At 41.1% G+C, this 24,780-nt stretch overlaps 1 protein-coding gene across 1 annotated transcript in view; it reads left to right on the plus strand.

Annotated features, from left to right (window-relative positions):
* The window catches only part of RSPO3 (R-spondin 3), a 48,583-nt gene that overhangs the window by 16,372 nt on the left and 7,431 nt on the right, over nt 1–24,780 (plus strand). The window contains exons 2-4 of the mRNA XM_033143740.1: nt 3,731–3,919; nt 4,889–5,035; nt 7,347–7,553. Of these exons, the coding sequence (XP_032999631.1) occupies nt 3,731–3,919; nt 4,889–5,035; nt 7,347–7,553 (543 nt within the window). The remainder of the gene's footprint in view (nt 1–3,730; nt 3,920–4,888; nt 5,036–7,346; nt 7,554–24,780) is intronic.

Here is a 24,780-nt window from a genome sequence, read left to right on the forward strand (position 1 = left end):
GATGCTAGGGTTAATTGTAACTATATATTTAGGCCTAAATAAAGTTTGTGGGGAAGTTCCATGCAATTTTCATCTGCATATGGCCCATAGTTTGATTGCATAGTGGAGCATTCCCAAACACGAGCTTTCCATAACCTAACATTATAGTCCTGGTTCAGACCTAACAGCAATCCATGGTTTGCCACTCTGTTAACTTAGGTGGGTACATTTCCCGCCCCCCTCTTATTTTGGACAGCAGAGGATGAGATAAGAATTTTCCATTTCCATTTTGAAACATATCACAGTTCCCACACGGAAGTCCCAATTTGAAGAACCGTGATTTCATTAAACTCCAGTTTGTGAGAATAAGCCAGGTTCAAACTGTGGCTGAACCACTACATCTGAACAAGACCAAACACTTTAGAGCATGACTGTAGCATGGTTGTAGCTGTGCTTCCCTCTCACTGAAAAGGCATCACAGACAAGATCCTAATAATGTATTTGATCAGCTAGTTCCCTAGGCCACAAGGCAATTTAGATGTTTTTCATGAGCAGCAGAAATTCTGCATTTCACATAACAAACTGCCTATAGACCTGGAATCTCAAAAGTAGGTTGTGATTTGTGTGTTGCCCAGTCAAAAGTTTCAATGTGTGCTTGCAAGTCCATGGGAAATCCTAAGAACTCTTATGAATCCCAAACCATTTGTATAGGCATGAGCGGCTAGATAATCCTAGGAATCTGTTATGGCAACAAAGGGTAGGTATATTTTGTTTTGCATGTCAGAACAATTAAAGATCCCCACAATGCCACCTTGAATGTTCACTTTCTTAAAGGGGTACCACCAGAAGAAGCTGGCAGTAAATAATAGGACCACCCTTGAAAACTGGATGTTTTAACACAGCCGGTTTGTATGACATGTGTTGAGTGAAAGGAATCAAAGCCGGTTGCACCACCTGTCAGGAGCACAGTCCTGCCTCTGGGTGCATGTGCACAAATGGATCTCAAACTTGAATAGTAGGTACGTATAGGGAAAACCCCCAATGTGAAGAGGCACAAAATGTGCAGTTGATATTCTGTTCCTCCACATTGCATGGCTGGTCAGATTGTCTGAGCCTAGCCCATAGAAGTTAATAACTTCCACAGTCCTCACTGTAGGGAATTCATTATTTTATTCCATATTCCCTTTATTATTGTAGGCTCTTTTTTCTTGCATGAAAGAAAGGTAATCATACAGTCTGCAGTCTTCAATTATAAGACGTATCAGATTTTATAGACCTCTTGTTGTCTGAGTAGAACAGGGTCAGATTGGATTGAGAGCGAAAAGTAAGTTGCCTTTGCCAGTAACAATGGTAATTATTTCTAGAAATTTCTGTTAGTGCCTTTTGTGGGGAGTATTGTTATGTTGTGTGGATTTTCCATTCAAATAAACCTCAAGGTACATTGACCCCTGTGGAATTATTTGTATTCTTTCGTGAACTGACCTATAAATAAAGGAGAAACTAGGTGGCATGTTGGAGCAGGGGGGGGGAATGTTTCATTCAATATGAAAATAATTATTATGTTTTTATATTATATTGTTATTATTATCATTATTTTTATTTATTAATTTATTTTAAACCAACTGGATTAAGCTCAAACCTGTTGTCATTCATGTGGCTAATCAAAGCTATTTCTATTGTGGTAAAGAAACTTAACAGACTGAATAAGTTATGCATACTTCTCTGGTGGATTTTCTCTTGGAACATTTCTCAGCAAATTCAAGACCCCAGTTTTCATGGTGCAGGTTTAGGTTTTGACCTGTTACCGAAGAACAGACACATTTTGCCTGATATATTATTTGGTCTTTCACATTTCGTACTCGGACTGCATACACCCGCCCCAAAGCCACATCTGATTTAGGGCCTGATTTGGTGGTTCAGACCAGCCTGACCTAATCTGGAACAATCTGAACCTGACCCAACCCCTGCATCCATATCACGATCTGGAGAAAACAGATTGTCGGAAATCTGCACTTACTTGTATTGGGAAATCCAAAATGGTCACATCTTTGCAAAACTGAGAACCTGTATTGGAATCAGATATAGTTAATCTTATAGCACAAGTTAAACCTGGAAAACCTCCAGTTTAGTTTTTATTCCATTTGAATTACTCTACTCTTATGCTGATTGGTGTGTGACAACTCTCACCAGGCTATTTACCCACAATGCTAAATCTGGCCATGTCCCTCTTAATGGGTTCAAAGCAGTGGTGGTGCCAATTTGTTTAAATTGCTCCAAATCACACCCAGTGAATTACAGACCAATAAGAATATTGTCAACCATTGGAAAACTGTATGCCATACATTGAAACAGTATATTGCTGAAGTGGATCGATATCTTGGAAGCTGAACAAATTGCTTTTCAAAAAAGCTGTTTTCAGTATTAAGCAGCAACGTTTGTAAGTTTAGTTTCAGTGATACAGATTTCAGAATTGTTCAGGCTCAGAAGGACAGTGAAGGAAGTCTATGTATTTGAACCTTCTCATTTTTAGGTCTCATTGGTGATGATTATGCATACAAATGCAATGTGGAGAAGACAACAGGTTATTTTTTATTGATTTTTCTTATTTCATGGCTTATGGTGTTCCTCTTGGATTGGTTGAACCAAGTATTGTTTTAGAGCTGATTGCAAACTTAGTTCAAGGTTTGTTTGTTTTTGTACATAGGCAATAACAAAAGCAAGATTGCAAAAACCAGGTGAACCAAACAATAAGTAAGGCAAAACATAACAAATTACAAAACAATTAAAATTAAAATATCCTTAAAACAACATACAACACTCACATCTGCATAATATTGCTTTGATTTCTCTGTTGCCAATGCAAATGAAGCTACTTTTTCTATACTGTGACTATTTTTGCTTTTCAAAATGACTCCTCTGTCAAGGAACTCTTCCGCGTGTCTGTTATAAAACTCCAGGATGTTCTAGGTCACATGTTCCGTTTACATAAGTCATTGAATAGGCCTTTTGGGCTTCACCATTACCCCAAATAAACTAAGGCTGCAATCTGCAACATCCACCACAGTACTGTATGAGATATAGGAAAGCAATAGGTAACACTGATGGCTTTAATAGTAGTATAATAATCTACTATTATTGTTCTTCTCATTAGTAAGGTTTTGTGAAACACAGAATTCCCTGGGGGTGGCAAACTTACTGGATCATTGGATAAAGATTAACGCTGTATTAGTCTCTCTTTTTTAAATTTAAATATTTATTCAAAAGTTACAATACAGCTTTGTCCACTGCCATAATATCACAGAATGGTCACTCCAGTTCTAAATATACTTACTTGGGAGTAATCTTTAGTTAACTTATCAGAAGGAATATAATTTAGTAAGACTTATGAATAACATGCATAGAATTGTGCTGTATGTTCTTGAGGCAGCAATCCTACAGACACTTCCTTGAAAGTAAGCCCCATTGTGCACAACATATTATTCCAAGTCAACATATACCGGTATATGTTCGGGCTGCTGGTATATTTTGCTATTTCTCTCTCTTTTCATTAGGATTGCAGAGCTTTATTTTGCACGAGAGTGATACTATTAATATAATAGTAAAGAAATTATGACCCTTGTGAAATGTGGGGTTCCAAGCTGCAAAAACAACCCCCCAAAAAACCCTAATGAGGTTTCAGCAGATTTATGGATTACAGAGATTTTTATCTAGCTAACTCCTCTTTGTTTGTTTGTGTTACTTTTTTTCTTAGTGAATCTCGATATGAGCCAAGATTGCCAAGGATGTGCAACATGTTCCCAGTTCAATGGATGCTTAACATGTAAACCTCGACTCTTTTTTTTCCTGATGAGGAGTCAAATTAGAGAGATAGGGATGTGTTTTTCATCCTGCCCCAATGGATATTATGGACAACGGTACCCAGAAAGAAATGAGTGTAAAAGTAAGTTGAAGGGAAAGTTGCAGCTACTCTTTTTATGCCGTCTTGTGAACTCTTGTCATGGATATGAGCCACTATTCCAACACTAAACCATCAGAAAGTCTACTGGCAATGGGCCCCTCTATTATGTTGCTCTCTTCTTGATCCCACCTGCTTCTCTGTCAAACCTGGGGAGGGGGCAGTGAGACTCTCAATGACTTACCATCTGTTTACTTGGGAGTAGAGTGATGGCCAGCCAAATCCCCAGTCTCCACCAGGGAGCTCCAGTCCCTCACCTCTCCTTATCTCCTTTTCACTTAAAGTTAGTAATGTAACTAAGCATAACCCTCGATGTTAGAAGAAACTGGTACAGCCCAGGAATCCAATTTATTCGAGTGTGTCTAAGGGAGAGAAAGCAGTGGCTATGCACAATGAAAATAAAATGCTAACTAAAATAAAATAAAATAATAAAACAAAATAAAATAAAATAAAATAAAGAAGCATAATATTTAAATGTTTGTTGTGTTGTCATTAATTATTATGGTAGGGATGATAAAAGTTTATTATCTAAGGCAAGCCTCATTTTAAAAGAGATGTAAAACTACTATGGTAGTATGTGGGTGGTGGGTTTTGTGATGTTGCAAAGTGGCAAAACCTGTTTCCTTGAACCTTGATCCTGGATAGACGATTATACATTGGGACATAGTGTGATGAGTGTGCTTCCACAGAGGCTTAACCACTCAAAATGATTCTGTCTGTATGCACCAAGCTTTATAGGCTAGCCACATTGAGAAGCAGATAGATCATGGGCCTGTCTAGTGCTATAACTGTCAATCCTTCCAGCCAGTTTCTTCTTGCAATGGGGTTGACCCAAGCATCTTCAGTTGCTGATCCCTAACGGATACAAACTCTGTCTTGTATATGGCATCACACTAACTTAAGTAGATCATGGTTTACATGTCAGATAGTAATTGCTTATTTCTCGCCCTTCAGAATGTAAAGCTGACTGTGAAACCTGCTTCAATAAAAATTTCTGCACAAAGTGTAGAAATGGGTTTTACTTACACCTTGGAAAGTGCCTTGGAAACTGCCCTGACTGGCTGGAAACCAACAACCACACTATGGAGTGCAACAATATTGGTGAGTAAGCTGTCTGTCCCCAAAAGCTGTACCCAGTACTGTACATCATTTCCATTTGTGGAATACAGTCTCTGTTGGTTTTTGCTTACCTGCAAAGACATGCAGTTTAAATCTTGCAAAGGGGAAATATTCACACAAAAATGTTTGTACTTCAGAAAAGGGGTTTCCCCCCTTTGTAGACATTTGAAATTTTTTTTGGGAGGGGGGAGGTCTGTGGACTTACTTGTTATGACATTGATCACCAACATCAGACTTCATCAAGCTCACTGTGCCAACTTGGAACTCACAAAGGGATGAAGCCTGGGTGTCCTGCCCCCTCCCCAGACTTTCTGCTCCTGCCACCATGAGCAGCTGGGTTGCAGCATTTGAATTAAATCCTAAAATACCAATTCATTTCCAAACATAATATCACAACCCAAATAAATAATTCATTTTTTTACAGTTCTAACAGTTGTGGCATTTTAAACTCACTATATAATATGTGTGTGTGTGTGTATAACCTGTGGCCCATCAGATGTTTTAATTTCATTTCACTTTTAATTTGCATACCACCTTTCTATACACAATGTGGTTTACAAGCTGAAAAAAACCAGCAGAATATGGAAGATCACACCCACTTATAACAATTCAATACAAATGTTGTTGAACTCCCAATTTCCTTCAGCCTCAGCCAGCATGGCCAGTGCTGGAAACAAGCAACATCTGAGGGGGGGGGGGTGCCACATACTCCTCATCCCTGTGTTAAAATACATAAACCAGAGTCAGGTGTGACAAAACTTTCTGACTCAGTTTATTATTACAACCAGCAACCAGTTCTTCAAAAGTGCCAAGTGCAGGAAGTGGCAATCAGATTTCTTAGACCCTATAGTAGATGATCTGTCTCACATGCCCCACTGTCTATTATTTCCTGGTGCAGTTCTTAAAAGCAGAAACTGAGAGAGGGTTGCTGTTCATTCTCTTCCCCTTTGTTCTGGATGCTCCCGCTGTTTCCATACAGTTCAAGTGTATCTATTTTTTATGTGTGCATTTTAGTGCCTAAATATTTTGACACATGAACTTATGTCTACATCCTCCATAAGGCATTGCAAGTGTTTTGTCAGAGATGACTGGTCACAACTTGGATCCGTTCAGTGGCCTCATTCTGCAAGAACCATATTTATTTGGCCAATGCCTAAATCTGTGCATAGGATGCAATTCAGCCAATGTTGCTTTCCAAGGAAATCCTATTCGTTTAGTCCAAGCTGTTTCTTCTTAGGAGTTGTGCTTACTAGATTACATGCTTAGCATATTGATTCAGGCTTTCTGCTGCGAGAAGGTGTGACTCTCACCAAATTAACAGAATCACACCTCCGAAAGCCCATGTTAATACGTCTCAAAGAGTACAGAACATATGAAGTTATATCTAATCACACTGATGCGCTAAAGCCATCACTATAAAGTTACCATTAGTAGTAGGACTTCTGTTGCTGAATCTTGTACCTTACATTTATCTGAAATACTTGAATGATACAGTACTTGTTTGGCAGCTAAGTATTTGCTAAGCTGTTCAAGTTGCTTAACAGCACTGAAAACCCAGTGTCATGCTAGGTGATGGTTTCCAACTGGCCCAAACAGATGATCCTGCATCAGCCAATAAAGCTACTAGCCACAATGGCTACTACCCATAATGCCTATGTTCTACCTCCACTGTTGCAAGCCCCTGAATACTAGTTGCTGAGAATCCCAGATGGGGAGAGTGTTGTCACGCTCAGGATCTGCTTGTGGGTTTCTCATCGGCTTCTGGATGGCTACTGTGAGAATAGCATACTGGGGCAGATGGGCCTTTGGCCTGATCTAGCAGGGCTATCCTTATGTTAAGCTTTCTGCAGCATGGAGACAAGCATTGCCACTTACTAATGTTTGCGGATCAGAATGCTGCTAATGGCACAGAAACAAACAAAAGTGAAAAAGTTGGCAGTGCTATTCCATGTAATTGCCCTTAGCTTTTACGCTGTGATTTGAGCAAGCACCTCATATGAAACAAACCTTTGAGAAAACATACATTCAAGATCATAAAGATTAATTATCTCTGGACCTCTGACACACATACAGATTAAATATGTGACGCACAAGGTGTGAAAAGAATATACTGTGTTGTGTAAGTTCTGCATAAATTTAGGGCTACTTGGCCATTCTTTCTTTCTTTCTTTCTTTAAATTATTATTTTTTATTAAAGATTTTGTGTGTGTGTGTGTAACAAAAAACTACATATAGCATCTCCACTTTAAATTCATAGAGGCCATACTTAACTTATGTCATATTTTTGTTGCAGTGCATTGTAAAGTTAGTGAATGGAGCCAATGGGGTCCCTGCATGAAGAGAGGGAAAACGTGTGGTTTCAAAAGGGGGAATGAAACGAGGGACAGAGAAATCTTACAACTTCCTTCTACAAAGGGGAAACCATGCCCACATACAACTGAGACAAAAAAATGTATTAGAGATCCAACAGAGAGAAAGAAATGCCGGGCAGGAGAAACAGGTACTTACGATCATTATTCTTCCATATTTTAGAACTGATGAATACCAATTCCTTATAAAGGCGTTATTTTGTCAGAATTTTTGTTGGGGCTTAATAGTACTTCAGTTTGAGAAAATCCTAAAACTTGGCATGTTGGGAATGTTGACTCATGATTTTTGTTCCTTTAAACAAGGTTTGTTTAAACAAGGTATTCTCCGGAAGCTGCAAGACTCATTTATGCCATTATGCTATTCCTCAGTTGTGACACTTGGAGTTAAGTCACTGTTTAAACAGTCTGGCAGAGGAAGGCTAGAGAATAGCTAGATATTCTGAATGCAGTATTAGCTACAGTGTTTACAAGTTGTGAGTAGCTGAATATGATGACTAACCAAGCAAGCCTTTACTCCAAGCATGGTCCAATTATGCCGGATGGTGTGGGGTGCAGGGAGGATATAAACCGCTGCAGCAGCAGGACAGTGCCTGCCATATCCTTTCCTGATCCAGAACAGGAGGAAGAAAACACACAACTCCCCAAAGCACAGAATAGAACAACAGGGACAACCACTATGTCCATAGGAGCACTACTTGCAACCCCCCCCCCAATTATGTACTTGTGTAGGGATGTTGCGGCAGTGTCATAGAGTGAATGTGATAACTCAGCAGTGAGGGCCAGATATACTGTAGATGGAAACAATGCATTCAGTCACTGGGACAGCTTGCCAGCCTCCCCCCTCCATGATGCCACAGCAACACCCCCACTCCTGCACCCCACAAGCCCTCACTGCTGAGTCAACAGCAGGACCCTGAGAACCCTGCAGGAAGGGGTTTGAGTCACCTTACACCACCCACACTTGGAGCTTTTCTACTGCATACCACAAAGGAAACAAAGTTGTATAGGACACAGCCTCCCTATACAGTAGGTGTTTTGGATGGAGGCCTGCCAAAAGAGTTCAGAAGTCTTTCTGTGGAAAGTGGGGAGAAAGGAGTTTCTTGCCAGGCAGAAAACTGGGGCGTGCAACAAAGAAAACCACAAACATACCCCCTGTGGGATAGCCTCCCCAAAACTCAGTGCATAGGGCATGGGGCAGGCAAACAGGTTGGGTTTCAAGGCCCACCATAGGGAATGCCAAGAAGTCCCATTCAGCTTTGGCATTTCTAGCCGGCAGCAGTCATGTCAGAGACAAACAATAGGAAGCTGCCAGGACTTTGGGTCACACTGCAAACTCCACAAAGAAGCTCCCAACTTCTTCAGCCACAGCAGTCAACTGCAGGCAGATATATAATATGACATTCATGGAGAAATGGCTCAGCTGCAATATGACCAATACATAAACCAGGATGGCCATGGCTGCAGAAGGAGGCCTAGCCCTGCGGAACAGCTCAGATGTTACATGCAGGAGGTTCCTGGTTTAATCTGGGAGAGGAGCTCCTCCTGGAAGAGAGTCCCCAACACACAGTGTCCCAGAGAGAGAGTCGATTCTGTGCTAATCAAGGCATGCTATGTGAGGCAGTAGCCTAATTCATGTATAGACCAACTAGCCCTTTTGGCAACCATTGTGATCAACCCTCCCCTGCCATTTTGCCTGGTAGACTAGCCCCACTAGATAGCAGGCCTAATCATTTATCACTTTACCCTTGCCAAATAGTGGTGGCAGCCATCTATTTGTGTGTCTTGAGAGGTCTAGCTGTTTGTGCCAAGTGCTCCCTTTGTATGTAAAGTACCCTTTCTCTGTGGATTCCATTGCCAGAGTTCTTCTATGTGTGCTCTAAGTGTTCATGATATGTGAGGCCAGAGAGATATATCCCCATGCCAAATTCTTTGACATCTGAGTTATGGCCTCTGTTGGTGAGTTTATAGACAAGTCTTATGGGCTTAAAGTTTCGCCATTGTTGAAAACATATTTGAGATCTAAAGTAATATGGGATTTGGTGTAAGCATGGTTTTCTCCTGTCCTTCCCATGTATCCACCTGTTTTGGTTGCTACCCCTACTTTCCTAGGTCATATGTAGAAAAAATGTTGCTAACTATAGCCAATTGATGATTGCTGCATGTCCTATATGGTCGTTTGGTGAAACTTTTTTTCTTTAGAGTGGTGCTTTCATGAAAATATCCTTTGTGTGTGGTGTGTTTTTTAAAAAAATGGGTTTTTGTCTTAGTAATTTTTTAAATTCTGTCTTGTGTTATTTTGCATTTATTTATTTATTTCATAAAATTTACACACCTCTTGATTGTTTAAAAAAACTTAAAGCAGTTTACAAAAAAGAATAAAACAATAAAATTATTGGTAAAGATGGTTAAAAGCAACTATTTAAAACATTTAAAAAAAATCAAAATCAGTGATAAAATATGTTAAAACACGCATCAACATTCTACATACAGTATATGAGGAGGTTTGCCTAAACAAAATGTCTTTAGCAGGCACCAAAAATAATACTGTACAGTGAAGGTGCCTCCCTGGTGTCAATATGCATTAACGTAGAAGACAGTTAGCAGCGAGCCTGGTCTCAGAAAACTCGAAAGTTTAAGTCAGAGTGGGGACACAACCCAGCCCACGGCTATGATATAACAGAGCAGTTGTGGATCAGAAGATGGCCAGGCCTGCCAAGGGTCATTGCAACAGCTTCCACCACTCACAGTTAGTGTCGAAGGCTGTTTTATGAATTCTGGGACATGTGGTATCTGGATCCTTGTTGTGCCTGGTTATAATAAGGGAGAAAGGGAAGAGTAATCAGCAGAACACAGTGCTGCGTACTGCAGTGCTGTACAGCACAGCTGATTTGTGGACCACACCCTGTAAAAGTTTTATGTGCCTTCCTGTTCGTCTGATCTCTTTTCTACTAAACCACAGTACCTTTTAGTTCTTTTTCATTGCTTTATCCTTCCAACCCACTTAGTGACTTGCATGCTGCAAACTGGTTTGATATGCACAATTCTGAAGGGGTCCCAACAGCTCATTATATTAATGTGATTTCCAGAGGTATTCTAGATACGCTAAGGAAGTGTTTGCTATTTAACGACTCCATTAACTTTCCATTGATTTTCCACTTTTAAAAATAAATGCACATTAGCAATTTTCACTTTTCCGCAGCCGGCATGTCCCAACGTGTCTCTGCGTTCCAAGTCCCAACGGCTGTCCGTGGGGCACATGCGCAGTAGCGCAAACCCACGGACACAGGGACTGGACGCAGAGACACTTGGACTTTATTATATAGGATGCTTACATGTCCAATTATCAATACCTTTTTGTTAGGTACTGTTGGGGAACTTTAAGAGAATATGAAATGATAAACTTCTAAAATAGAATAAGCTGTGGTGAAATATTTCACTTGACATTAACGGCTATAGAGTGCAGCACTTCAGGATAGTTCAGAGATGGTGTGAAAGGATGGGAAAAAAGGGACAGCCTAGGGGAAATGAGACTGTTGTCGTCTTCCATTGGCCATGAGTGGCTATAGCTATATAGCTGGATCGATGTGTCAACATGCACCTGCTTCCTACATATGGCTCATCTTTTACCCATATGTAGCCCACAGGGATTCAGTTGGAACACTTTTAATTGGAAGAGGCTTTATTCAAAGCCACAGACTTTTGAAATATCTTTGGGAAACTTTTCACATTTACTTGTCTGCCAACAATGCAGATAGTTCTGGATCATATTTTAGGCCACATGCATTGTACTGGTCAGCCATGCTAGGAGTCATCCTTAACCTTATGTGAACTGAATCTGGGAGAAAAGTCTGGACCACACCCAGCCAAAGTGGAAAACCTGCAACGGTGAACAAGATGTCTTTCATGAAAGCTTGCTTACTGTTCTTGCCTTTCCCACTGAGGAACTACAGATATATTTCCAAGCAATCCCGGGGACACAGTTTGCAAACCCACTTATCTAAGTGATCTGATGATTGAATGCATACCCCCCAACATCTCTCTGCTGAAAATAGGGACATCCCATTCCATAATGATAATTTTACTATTTATACCCCATACATCTTACTGGTTTCCCCAGCCACTCTGGGCAGCTTCCAACATGTACCTGTATAAAAGCATAATAAAACATTAAACATTTATTTGTTTATTTTTTTTTTTTAAAAAACCCTTTCCCTATACAGGATTGCCTTCAGACGGCTCACGGGTCAGATAACTCCATACCCTCCAACATTTCTCCAATGAAAATAGGGACGTCCTAAGGGAAAATGGGACAAACTGGGATGGCTTCTCTAAATCAGGGATGTCCCTGGAAAATAGGGACACTTGGAGGGTCTGGGAAGGGATTTCTTTTTTAAATGCCTTAAGCAATGTCAAACATTTGAATTCATATAAAGATTTCATTTGGTTTTTGAAGAGAGGAAGGCCAAAATTTTGGCAACATCTAATAGCTTTATTTATTTTTTCAGATCAGTTCATCCATCCCTAATTAGTATATGTGTCCATGTAGTGCATCCAACATATTTGTAGACCGGATCTGATAAATATGCAGTTGACTCTTGTATATACAGAGTCCAGTCGGACGTCCTGTTGGGCTTTCAGTAGATTTCCTAGAACACTGTTTAACTAAAATTCACAAAGCCATTCCTCAGTGTTAGTGTTGCTGTGGTTTTAGATGAAGACAATGTAACACAATACCAGCAGGCTCAAAGTATTAAGCAATTAAATTCCTCTTATTTCCACCCACTCTCACACCACACAGATTCGGACATCAGTGAAATGCAATGAGTTGCAAAGAAAAGTGGGCTGCTCATTTAGGGACACGTTGTTGCAGAGTTCATCTCTGTTCACTTTTCTTTCTTTATGAGCAAAGATTCAATTAACATTCTGTGAAACTGCTCCAGAGAAAAACAACAGAAGCAGCATAATGCAGTTTATTAAAAGAGAGTTTTCAATTCTGTGTCCTGGAATAAGATGCCTTGCTCGGATGTCAGACAGACTTCTGAATAAATATCCTAACTAGGCATAGGTTAGGCTGAATATGAAAGAGGGTACAAAATATTTTACAGGCTGACATACATATGCAAAAAAAGTTAAACCAGAGTACTTCTGATAATAATCCAAAGCAATCAAGTCCCACTGACTTTGACTTCAATCGAAGTATTTTGGTGTTACCACTGAACAGTCTTTTACCAACCAAAATTTATGTTGGTGGTATGATTTGAATTCATGAATTTATAGTGAGTTTCAGAAACACTCGTAAATGTGTCTGAAAATTGCTGTTATATAGTTTTTAAGTATGTTGTCTGTGAGCATGCTACAATATTATTCTGGAAGCTCTTTCATTCCTACCTACCAATGTGATTACTGCACTTTTCCGTGTATAAGACGAGGTGTTTTTTTACTCTAAAATAATGTTCAAAATTGGGGGTCATCTTATACATGGCTAGTGCTGAGGGGGGATGGGCGATTCGTTGGCAGCTGTGAGCAGGAGCTTGTCAGCAGCGATAGGATGGGTGCTTGGTGGCTGTGGCAATAGCTGCTTTGGATTGGCGGCCGCTTCGGCAATTGGACGTGGGCTTGCCAGCTGCTGGTTTGTGGCTTCTGTGACGTGTGCAATTGGCAGTGCAATCAGTCTGGTGAGTGATTTTCGGCAACCCCCCCCAACCCCCCCCCCAATTTTGAGAACTCTGGACCATCCCGAGGGCAGTCTTAAACTTATCTGGTGCCATGGTGCAAGGATCCATCTGGTGCCCCCCACCCCCGGGCACGGCACTAATTTGTTGAGCAGCCTTCCCCAAGTTGGTGCCCTCCAGATGTTTTGGATTACAACTACCAACTGCCCTGACCAGCATAGCTATACTAGCCAAGACTGATGGCTAAGACTCTCCCGCTTTTCCAACAGTGACAAGCTGAAGAAGAGCGCGCGAGGAAGGGAAGGGCTTCGGCGGCTCCCAAATCCGGGACCGCCTCCCCCCAGCGGCGGACTGGCCTCCTGCTGGCCACCAATCTTGGCTTCTGTTGCACCGCTGGGATGCCGAGTGGATCCTTCCCCGCCTCCATCTCTCCGTCTGCCCCACCCCCTGCCGTGGATTCCCCGCAACGGCACCTGCAGCCTGAGGCGGGCGAGGGGGCACTGCCAGCGGGGCTGGCCAGGTGCGGCCCGACGGGCAGGGATGCTGCCAGTTGTGGCCCGCCTCCGCCTCTGCCTGCTCGGCTGAAGCGGCAGGAGCCCTGACTGCCGCACCGACGGGAGACTCGACACCGGCTTTCCCGCAATGGCGGCCACAGCCCGAGAAGAGGCAGGCGAGTGCTGCCAGCAGGGCTGAAGGGTGGCTACTCCAGGAGGGTGGCGGCTGCAGGGGCGGCATGGCATGGCGGAGGCGCCCTCCAGAACCTGCCGTCGTGGCGTCTTGCGCCACTGGGCTCTATGACTAAGACATCCCTGGCCATCCCCCCCTCATTTTCTTAAACTGAATTCCCCAAAATGTTAAAACAGAAAAGGGATCGTGCAAAACCTTTCATCAACACAACTCAGTTCATATAACAAAGATGCGCTTTCATTTGGCAGTATGATTTCAGCATGTTAATTATAACATCTCCATTTTGCATTTAGGGAAGATCCACATCATGCACTTGAAGTGCATTCAATGTATATTAAAAGCACAAGACATCCCACCCCCACTCCCAAATCCTGGGAACTGCAGTTTACCCCTCACAGACCCACAATTCCCAGGGCCCTTAATAAACTACAGTTCCCAGAATTCTTTGGAGAAAATAATGAGCTTTAAATGTGTGTTGGATGTGCTTCAAATGTATGCTGTGGACCTGTCTTTATATACTTTATTTATTACTAGCACAAAATATTGTCTGCCACTGTTTCACTTTAGCCCAGTATTCCCTGTATTGGAACAGGGTGTGTGGACAGAAAGCAGGATTACCCTGGATCTTTCCAGTGCATCAGGAGTACACAGTGCATAGTGCAGCAGGAGTCTTGGACAGCAAAGAGTTAGGTGCAGCTCAGAGCTACACAGCCTCTTCCCATTCCTACAGGGTAGTAACAAAATTGTAACCTGCAGTGGAGGATAACCTGCCTCTAGTATTCAAAATATGAAACGTGTGTATGGTGGAAGGCAAAGCATTTCACTCCCAGTCTACTTCTTCCCCTGTCCCCACATCAAAAAACATGCTGCCTTGAGGAACTTGGAGCAGATGCTGAGACTCTTGCAGCTGAGGCGTATCACGCCAGCACGATCCTCTAGCAGCAGCATGTGAATGACACCAGTGTGGTTACGGTTAATGCCCTTTCTTTGTGGTTATTCCCCAGGCTGCTGAGGCTTCAGAATTAACATGCAGCTAATTACCGTATCTCAGTGTTGACATTTTGCATACGCTGCTGGGTCATCATAACTCGGATTCTGTGACTCCAAGCTACTACTATAATTATGAAAATCCTGTGAAGGGCTTGGCTGTTTATTTTTAATGGGTTTTTTCTGCCAGCAAATCCTCTTTTATCCCCCCCCCATCTCCCTTGCAGCAATTTCCCCCCCTCCTAAGGTAGCACATTTCTGCTTCATTTTGAGTACTCCTGAGAGCTCAGTTGCAGGCTCCCAGTTATGTGTTGTGACTGATTGGCTTCAGCTAAGATGACTTAAATACAACCAACAGAGGGGAAGCATGAGAGATAATCCTTACCATCCTTCTCCATTAACATAAGCAGCTGCCTTAGGGCCAAACTAGACTAGCTAGACATGAAGTTAATTACATGAATGTGGTTAAGGCAGGGATAGTGAATGTGGTGCCCCCTCAAGATGTTGTTGGACTACAGCTCCCATCATCCTTGCCCATTAGCCATGTTGGATGGGTCTGATAGGAGTCAGAGTCCAGAAACATCTGGAGGGCACCATGTTTGCTACCCCTGGGTTAAGATGCACACCTAAAAAACAGATTAAATAGCAGTCACAGAGGGTCCTAGCAGAAGCAGAACTGTAGGGGTTGTGGAAGGAGTTTAACTCTTTTCTTCCCTGCCATATTCACCCCCGCCAAATCTTCCACAGCTGCTATTTGCAATAGGAGGGAATCTTTTTATTGGTGCCAACAGAGTCAGTACATCTGTGTTACCAATTTTCTGTGTTACAGATTTTCTCGTGCATTTTTCATTTAGTATACTGCTAGCTGGGGAAGGAACCATGGTTCAGCAACAGACAGCATCTGCTTTGCATGAAGAAAATCTGTAACACACTTGAGTCACTTAAACACAAACAGTGCTGCAACAGGGTTTTTGTGGGGTGTAGTTAGCTAGTTTGCACAACACGATAAACCAAACCATGGCTTAGTAAGATTGCATGGTCTCGAAGAGAGGAGTTTACAGCTGCTTTTCTCCTTTTTACTGTTGTGGTTTATTGGGCTAAGCCAAGACTTGGTTTAGCATGTCCAAACTGGGACTCATGGTTAAGCTTTATCCTCACTAACCACAAACTGTAGCCAAGAACAAACCTTGACTACTGCTCGTGGTTAGTGATGTCAGAGTTTAACCACAGACTACATGCTAAGCCTAGCCATGGCTTACTTTAGCGTAGCAGGCCAGCAAGAGGAATGCGCAGGAGGAGCAACGTGACTGCAAGCTCCTCTTCAGGAGCCCACACATTTGCATGGTCTTGGTAGGCCATAGTTTGGCTTACTATGTCATATGAACAAGAAGGATGAATACTGGAGCCCAAGCTGAAGAAAGAGCCTAATATCTCCTTCCTAGCATTTCTGTACCAGTTCTATCATATATTCTGCATCTGATCCGTATATGGACAAAAGAGAAATGCTGAAATTTTTCCCGGGTCTCAGAGTGGTGCTTGGTTGCTCATTGCATTAGCAGAAAGCTCACCTCTTTCTCCCCCCAGTTGTTCTCTCTGCTTCTTAACTCCTCAAACAGGCAAAGATGCAGCAGAGGGGTCACTTGGCAGCCTTCCCCCCTCCTCTGAAGCTTGTGCTAAAAATGTGTTGGACTTAATGCAAGTAAACAACTTTATTAACCAGATTATAAATCATTTTGAAACTTTAAAGCATATGTTGAACACTCTTGTACTCTGCAACCAGAGAAAACATTTTTTTTTTAAAAAAATAAAGAATAAAGAATTGACCATATAATAGCTACTTTTTCCCAAACTGCTAAGCAAATTAATCAATGTGCTCTTTTATGAACTTTTTATTATTCAGAGCTCTGATTTCAACATTCTAAATACTGCCCTTCATCAGTGGCTGGCAGCTTATTAAACTCTGAGGGCCACGTAGGCAAAATGTAATGAGCTGGATCACTGTAGTTAATGTAATATGTTTTTAATTGCTAATTTACATAATTATCACATCAGACTCTAATTGATGGGTATGTTAACCTCCCACTACACTCACCTTTGCAATACTTTTATAGTGAAGCCGATAAGCTTGATATTTGGAGATAGACCTAATCCTCAAGTTGTGTGAATGGTATGGGAAGTAGCTGTCTTGTGGGTTAGTACAATCCTGTTAGTGGAACTGCTCATTTTCAGGTGGTTCTATTTATGTGGTTTAAATTTATACCAAACCGTATGAGAAATGCTTCACTCAAGCGGCTTCTGACATGGCTTGGGACCTCAGTGCCACTCCAGTAATGTGGAAATTGAGCCTTGCAAACCAAGAAACCCCAGATGTGTAATACTGTGGACAGCAGTCAGGGCAGAGAAAAAAATAAGAAAGGACTGTATAAGACATCTTTCAAGGGTTTCATATATTTTATTTTATTTTACTCTTATGTTTGACGACTGCCACATTTAAGGATTCTCATAATACACTTTTTCCCCCTTCAGGAATTGATGAATGCATTAGATTTTATAAATATGCATTTTAACCAACTTTTAGTAGTAAAAAAAACTAGTTGACTGATTCAGGATACTCATCTAGAAATTCACAATTCAAGGCGTGAAACTTAAATGAAGCAGTAAACGAAGCACCTTATGACACTCATGTGTCTGGCAAAGGGCTTATCCACACTTCCTATTATTATGATTATTATTATTATTATTACCCCCTACCATTCACCCAAAGGTCCCAGGGTGGGTCACAATAATTAAAACACAACACGGATATTAAAAACACAGTATTATACAATACTGAAAACAGTTTAAAACAACTAAAAAGTATGCCTTTGTCTCTGTTTACACAGAAGTTCACTGCTTGTTTGCAGCATTTTATCTTATTTTTTTAAAAAAAATATTTGTAATTTTCATTTATATACATTACAACAATTATTTTGCCAAGTTTTAACATTTTCAATTTTGACTCCCTTTCCCCTCTTTTTGCAGTTATTTACATTTATTTTTGTCCTTTCCTGCATACTCCAAATTGTCTTAACTTATTCTTTCATTCACACACACACACACACACACACACACACAAACATGTTTTTACAATAATCCTGCCAATGTCTTAATCTGTTTACAGTTTGTTTGTAAATAACAAACCATTTCGATTCTTTTCTAAAAAGATTGTTGTCTTGATTTCTTATTCTTCCAGTAAGTTTTGCCATTTCTGCATACTCCATTAGTTTCTGTATCCAATCCTCTTTCGTCGGGACCTCTTCATCTTTCCACTTTGGGGCAAAAAAACTTCCTGCAGCTGTAGTTGCATACATAGGGACGTGGGTGGAACTGTGGGTTAAACCACAGAGCCTAGGGCTTGCCGATCAGAAGGCTGGCGGTTCAAATCACCGCGATAGGGTGAGCTCCCGTTGCTCAGTCCCTGCTCCTGCCAACCTAGCAGTTTGAAAGCATGCAGTGCAAGTAGATAAATAGGTATCCCTCTGGCGGGAAGGTAAACGGCATTTCCGTGCACTGCTCTGGTTCACCAGAAGTGGCTTAGTCATGCTGGCCACATGACCCGGAAGCTGTCTGTGGACAAATGCCAGCTCCCTCAGCCAGTAAAGCAAGATGAGTGCAACAACCCCAGAGTCGTCTGCAACTGGACCTAGCGGTCAGGGGTCCCTTTACCTTTACTATACTGTTTGGGTAGTGCTAATCCTATCATTCCCAAGAAAAAAGCTTCCTAGTAGATTGGCAAAAATGTATAAATTAAAGTCAATTAAGTGTTGGAAATGTAAAGAGAAAGAAGGTACCTTTTTCACATGTGGTGGTCTTGCAATAAGGTTAAAGCTTACTGGGAAACGATATATAATGAATTGAAAGAGTTGTTTATGGTAACTGGGGTGGGGGTGGGGCAAAGCAGCATCCCAAAATGGCCTGTGGTTTAGTTCCTTGAGGCCACAGTATCTTGTATCTGCTTAAACTGGACACTGCAGTTAGGGAGCGAGGAGAATTCCATTTGGTCTGCATTTTTAAGTGAATTGACTTCATTCACACCTACCACCCAAACCAATGCAGGAATGGACCATGTGTATCCATTGAATTTCACACATTAGAATTAATATTTAAGGATAAAATATGTTTAGAAAGGTGTGCATTGAGATAAAATATATACTTACATATTTAATTACAAGTTTCGTACAGACTTTTTTTTTAAAGCCTGGATTAATGCAGAAGTGGAAAGGAACAGACTTTTGCAATAGACTGATCAGCCCATCCTTGCTATTAGCATCTTTTCTTCAGAAAGAATGTGAACAAATGATCATGGATATGGAGGAATATGGAAGAACAATATAGTAACTATTAATTATGTTTTGTCTACTTTTAGAGCAAATGAGTGAGGAATAAGATTTTCTTTTTTGGGGGGTGGGGGTGGGAAGCTCTGTTGATGATCCAGCGTCATGTTGATCATGCCAGGCAACTTGGCTTTAAGCCAGTTTAGTGTCACATAGAGGAGACTGTGTGGGTTTTAGTCACTTGAGGCAAAACAAAACCATACATTTGCACATCATGTTTGCACCAAGAACCGGTCTGCTCCACCAGACCCTTCCATGCACCCAGCTCTCCTTCGCTTGGCATCTTTCCCAGGTCTATTCTAAACAAGCAATTCACCCTGCTGGTGCAACACAAACAAGCAGCTTAATTTTCCCTGCGCTCTCCAAATGACTGCTGTTTATCTAGAGAATACTGACACATAGTGGAAAGGCCAGGAACTGGATGAACTGGGTGGAGGAGTTGCTCCTGGCACCTTCTCTTCTTGGATCTGGCATTTCAGCCTTTGAATGTTGAAAATATTGTGAGTGGAGGGGAAAGGAAGGGCAACAGGGAGAAGGAGAAATAATTTATAAGTACCTCCAATAAAACACGGCCAAAGTATGCAAAACATTTTGGAAATGCCAGCCGCAGAGGAGGAAACATTTTTAAATGTAATGAAAGCAAAATTTAGTACTGTTTAATTATTTTTCCATGGAATATTTCCATGTATAGCAACACTGTTACGATGCTGCTAACCACAGAATTCAGTAGTATTTACTTACTATTACTAGCCGGAGTCTTTATGGGCTGATTTCAAAGTGGAACAAAATCACTGGCATCTCTTTCCCTCAGACAAACTATTCCAAGCATCACCTTTACCAACGTTTTTATAAAGAGAAGGCCTGCAAGGCACAGTCAGTTCCACTTATTAGGAAGTGGTCTAGAAAGTGTCCAAGTCAGCGTAGGCATTAGAAAAATGGTTACTGTTTGAGAAATGGACTGACATCAGGCCCCAAAGGGACTGGTAAATCATCATCTAGTCTAGACTCTTGCCTAATACAAACCACATTTATCAAGCTATTGTGGTACTACGTGCAGCTAAACTAAAGCACATATTGGGGGGGGGGAGATCCAGGATTGAAGTAAATAGCGGTTTTGGTTTGGGTTTGTGTATCAACTTGGAGTGAATTAAAATGGAAGTAACTCTTCATTTTATGTGCATTTATTTAAAAATGTGAGTTTTATGTTCTTGTGCCTATGCTGGACTACTATATAAGGGGTGAGGGTCTCTGCTTCTACAGATGCACAAAAATATATTTAAAAAATAAAATTATCCTTTTGAAAACTTTTTTTTCCCAAGCAGATGGGGTGGTGGGAGAGTGGACAGAGAATTTTTTTATTACAGTACCAGTAACGAAACAGGTACCAGTTTACATGTGCCTAAGATGGCTACATAACCACAGTCCAAGAAATGCGGTAGAATAATCAGCTTTGGGAGAAATGGCATACTTCTGCTAGAAGTATGTAATGACAGATAATGTAGTTTCTCTCAATAGACAAACTGGAGTGTGCTTGTGTGTCCCTACTGGATCTGACTAAGAAATGTACATTCAGTTGTATGCAATACACATTTGTCTCAAGGCAGATTTAGACCTGAGTGGGTTGAATATGCATAATCACTCAAAACAGGAGTTGGGTGTTTTTTTTTGGGGGGGGGGTGTGGAATATACATTGTGAAGTGTTAGAAAACTAGCAGAACAACTGGGACTGAGATGCAGGCATCTGTAGAACTGAACAGGATTGAAGAGAAAGAAACTTTCATTGGTACTGAAATGCAGTCACATCTCTGCTCATAAAGTTTTATTTAGATTCATCTGTTTTTCCATTGATTTATTCAGACTCATCTATTTTTCTATTGTGGCATATCCACTTAGATTAGCTGGCACTCACCTATGCATCTGTACAGGTGTATGGGTAAATAAAAGATAGATAAGGTGAGTGGATAAATTTTATATACACACACAAACACACACTGCCCAACATTTTTTGTCTATGGACACAAGTAGCCTCAGTACAGTATAAAGATATTCAGGTATATCAATGCCTTGGCTTAGAATTTCTTCAGATGGTTTGCTTTCTATTTGTCATCATCTGAGGGATTCGGTTTAAAACAAAAACAGGCTTCCAGCATAAAACACAATGCTACATTCCTGAAACATGAGATGAACAACCTTTAATTTGCACAAGCTTTCATTTGCAGGAACATGAAATGTATGGCGCACCATCATTATGGACAATGTCTCTTCTTGCTTTTAAGCCAACACAAAAGGCTAAGTAAGATGTTTAAACATTTAAAGAAACCTCCTGGTGGTCTCTCCTATTCTTCCTGTCTCCATTTCTACTGATTACATGGATTGCATGCTGTGTTCTTCAACCTCTACTTACTGTTGGCTTGGAGTATAAGGCTCCTTCTTAGCAGAACCCTTTCAAAACCCTTAAGGTCAGATTGCGGAAAAATCTCAGCTGCTGGACTTGGATCCTCTGAGCTAGTAACCATTTATAATTAATATTAATGAATGGCAGATGACAGCTGTTTATTGCTTAAGTAGAAATGCGCATTGCAAAACCAGAAGGATTTAGTTTAAACTCCAAGGAATTGACTTCATTAGTGGGACAGATGACTGGAGAAGGGAGAAATTGCCAGTGTGGGATCCAAGTGCTGGAATACCAAAATCTGCACAATGCAGTGCAATCCAGAAAAGGTGCTCTGCTTGTTCTTTATTATGAGTTCATCATACAGGGCACAGTCTGAAGAATTTAGAAAAGTATTCCAAGTTTTAGCTTTATTACCTTTATATATTGCTGTCCACTGCGAAAATTCCAGAATGATTTACAATAATAAAAATACATAAACATATTAAAAACATCAAATCACTGATGCAGCGCATATGCCTGAGAAAACAAGAATGTATTTGGCTAAGGTCGAAACAATGAGAAAGTTGGCACCAGACTGACCTCCTTGGCGCCATAGACAGGAACGTACAGCAGAAAAGGCCCGTTCTACTGACTTACCCATGCACTGAAGAATTCAGACATTTGCCAAAGCAGCTATAGAAATGGTAGCTTTTAATACTAAAATGTTACCCCTGCTTTGCAGATGTGTACACACACACAGTCAAGGCAGTGATAGAAAATACAGCATTGGAATTTAGGTCTCTTAGCTTTTCAGTCCAATGCCCGATTGACTGATTTATTGCATTTGTTGATTACATTGTCCTCCCACCACGGCCACCCAATTTTATCTTTATAGCAACCCTCTAAGGTAGGTCATGCTAAAATATAGTGAATGGTCCAATATTACCCATTGCGCTTCATTGCTGAGTAGGGTTTTGAACTGGGGTTCCCTAGTCTAATACAGTGGTACCTCAGGTTACAGACGCTTCAGGTTACAGACTCCGCTAACCCAGAAATAACGCTTCAGGTTAAGAACTTTGCTTTAGGATAAGAACAGAAATCGTGCTCTGGCAGTGCAGCGGCAGCAGGAGGTCCCATTAGCTCAAGTGGTGCTTCAGGTTAAGAAAAGTTTCAGGTTAAGAACGGACCTCCAGAATGAATTAAGTTCTTAACCCGAGGTACCACTGTACTCTAACCACTGCACTGCCAAGCTCTGACTCAATCAATCCCTTGTAAACTACCCTTCAACTGAACTTGGTTCCAGTTCTGATAAAATGTTCCAGTCTCAAGAACAGACTGGCATGCCAGTCAATCTGCAGTGATCAAAGCAATGAATCCCTCTTTGCCTGAACTTTTGGATTCTCCTACCCTGCCTCTCAGCATCATCAACCAAAGAGTTGACAAAGATCAGCCCAACTGCAGTTGAGTCCTCTTTTCATCAGATTAACCCTCATGACCACAAACCATCAGGGGGTGTGTGAATGAATTATTTATTACGATCACAGACCAATATTATCAGACACGCAAATGAATCATACAGTGTCATATTGCCTGTGTGACTAATTGGCCCCAGTAGTGGCCTAAAAAAACCCCCCACACATCCAAATCCTCAACCACTAATGTCCCGTCCCCTCTGCCACTCAAAAAAAAAAAAAAAACTTTTTTCAGATACATTTGTGGAATGGTTGTTTGCATGTGGGAGCTGTGATTTTCCCCCCTGGGCATTAGTGTGAGAAGAACCAATTCAGGTTCTTGACTAAATGGTACTAGTGGAAAGAACAAAATAATTGTGTTGTTAGGTCAAGTCATAATGCTAGTCTGGCAATCTGTCTCCAGCAATGGCTAGCCAGGCTGTGTAAGAAGCTTACCTGTACTAGTAGGACTTTAAAAAGGTGATGCTTGTCTCTAACATTTTGTAATCTAGGGCATACTTCCTGTGAACACACACATTTCACTTTGGCTACCATAGGCAATAGCCATTGATCATTTTATCCTTCATGAATCTTCTTCTTCTTCTACTACTACTACTACTAAAAAAAGGCTATATAAAGTCCAGTCATACATTGTGGTGTGATTTCTGCTTGCATAACACCACAGCAGTTACCTCTGAAACTGGCAACTGTGTGAGACAGAGATATCACGGAAAGCATTCTTCCAGGGGGTCTGTCCCTCAGAAGAGTAAGGGTACCTAACCCTCTCCCACCCTAGTAACCCAGCAACTGGGATTCAGAGACACACTGCCTCTCCTGCTCGACACCCTATAGCTGTAATGATTAATATCCAATGACAGCCCTATCCTCCATTAATTTTCAACCCTTCTTCAAAACCATCTCTAAGTTGGTTGCCGGCATTACATATTGTGCCGAGGAATCACATACCATCAGTTAAAAAAAAAAACCTGTCCTAAATATCTACAGTAATCACCAAGTGATGAACTTCCCAGCCCATAATATGCTGGACAAGCAGAGTGACTTGGGATCAAATGCACTATTAAAATAAGAAAATTTTAGAGAGTCATTGTGATGTTTTGGGGCTCTTGTAAGAGCATGACTGGATAACAAACTGGTAAACATATTGTTAAAAACTCCACAGCGGCATCTATTGAATAAAATGAAGATGCAGCCTCCATCACCACATGAATGAATCAGAGCATTAATCCTTCACATTCTCCCTGTCTCTTTATAAGCAGTTGGCTGCTAATTTCAGTTTCTGTAAAAGCTATGGCACTACAAACAACCATAAATTCACTGCTCATTCTTTTGGGGGATTTGGAAAAGAATAAACTTGCTACATTCTTGCAAAAGTCAAACCGGATGGAACCTACATGTAGAAGTTTGTAGTTTGCATTTATACATTTTTCCCATCAGAGGAAACAACCCTAATTCACAGTATCATGATTTTTATTGCTAAGGGGCTGCTAGCACAGTGCAGAGTGAAATCAATATAGAACAAGGATCTCACTTACATGGTTTTGCTCATGTTTAAAACCAACTTCAGTTTAAGGAGCAGTAGAAAGCGGGTATACTGTGCAGCAGATTCACACAGTTGCCAGGTTATGAATGGGACAAATGAACAGCAGCTAGTGGGAAAATTGATGAAGCATAAATAGTTAAATGCCACTTGACATATTACAAACAACTGTGGAATAGAGGGCCATAGTGATGGCTGCTTCTCTGCACAAGATTTTAACTCAGAAAGGATGCAATCTATTCCCTTTTTCAGTTCT

Source organism: Lacerta agilis, chromosome 3 (genome assembly GCF_009819535.1).
Source record: "Lacerta agilis isolate rLacAgi1 chromosome 3, rLacAgi1.pri, whole genome shotgun sequence".
In the NCBI taxonomy this organism is placed as follows: domain Eukaryota; kingdom Metazoa; phylum Chordata; class Lepidosauria; order Squamata; family Lacertidae; genus Lacerta; species Lacerta agilis.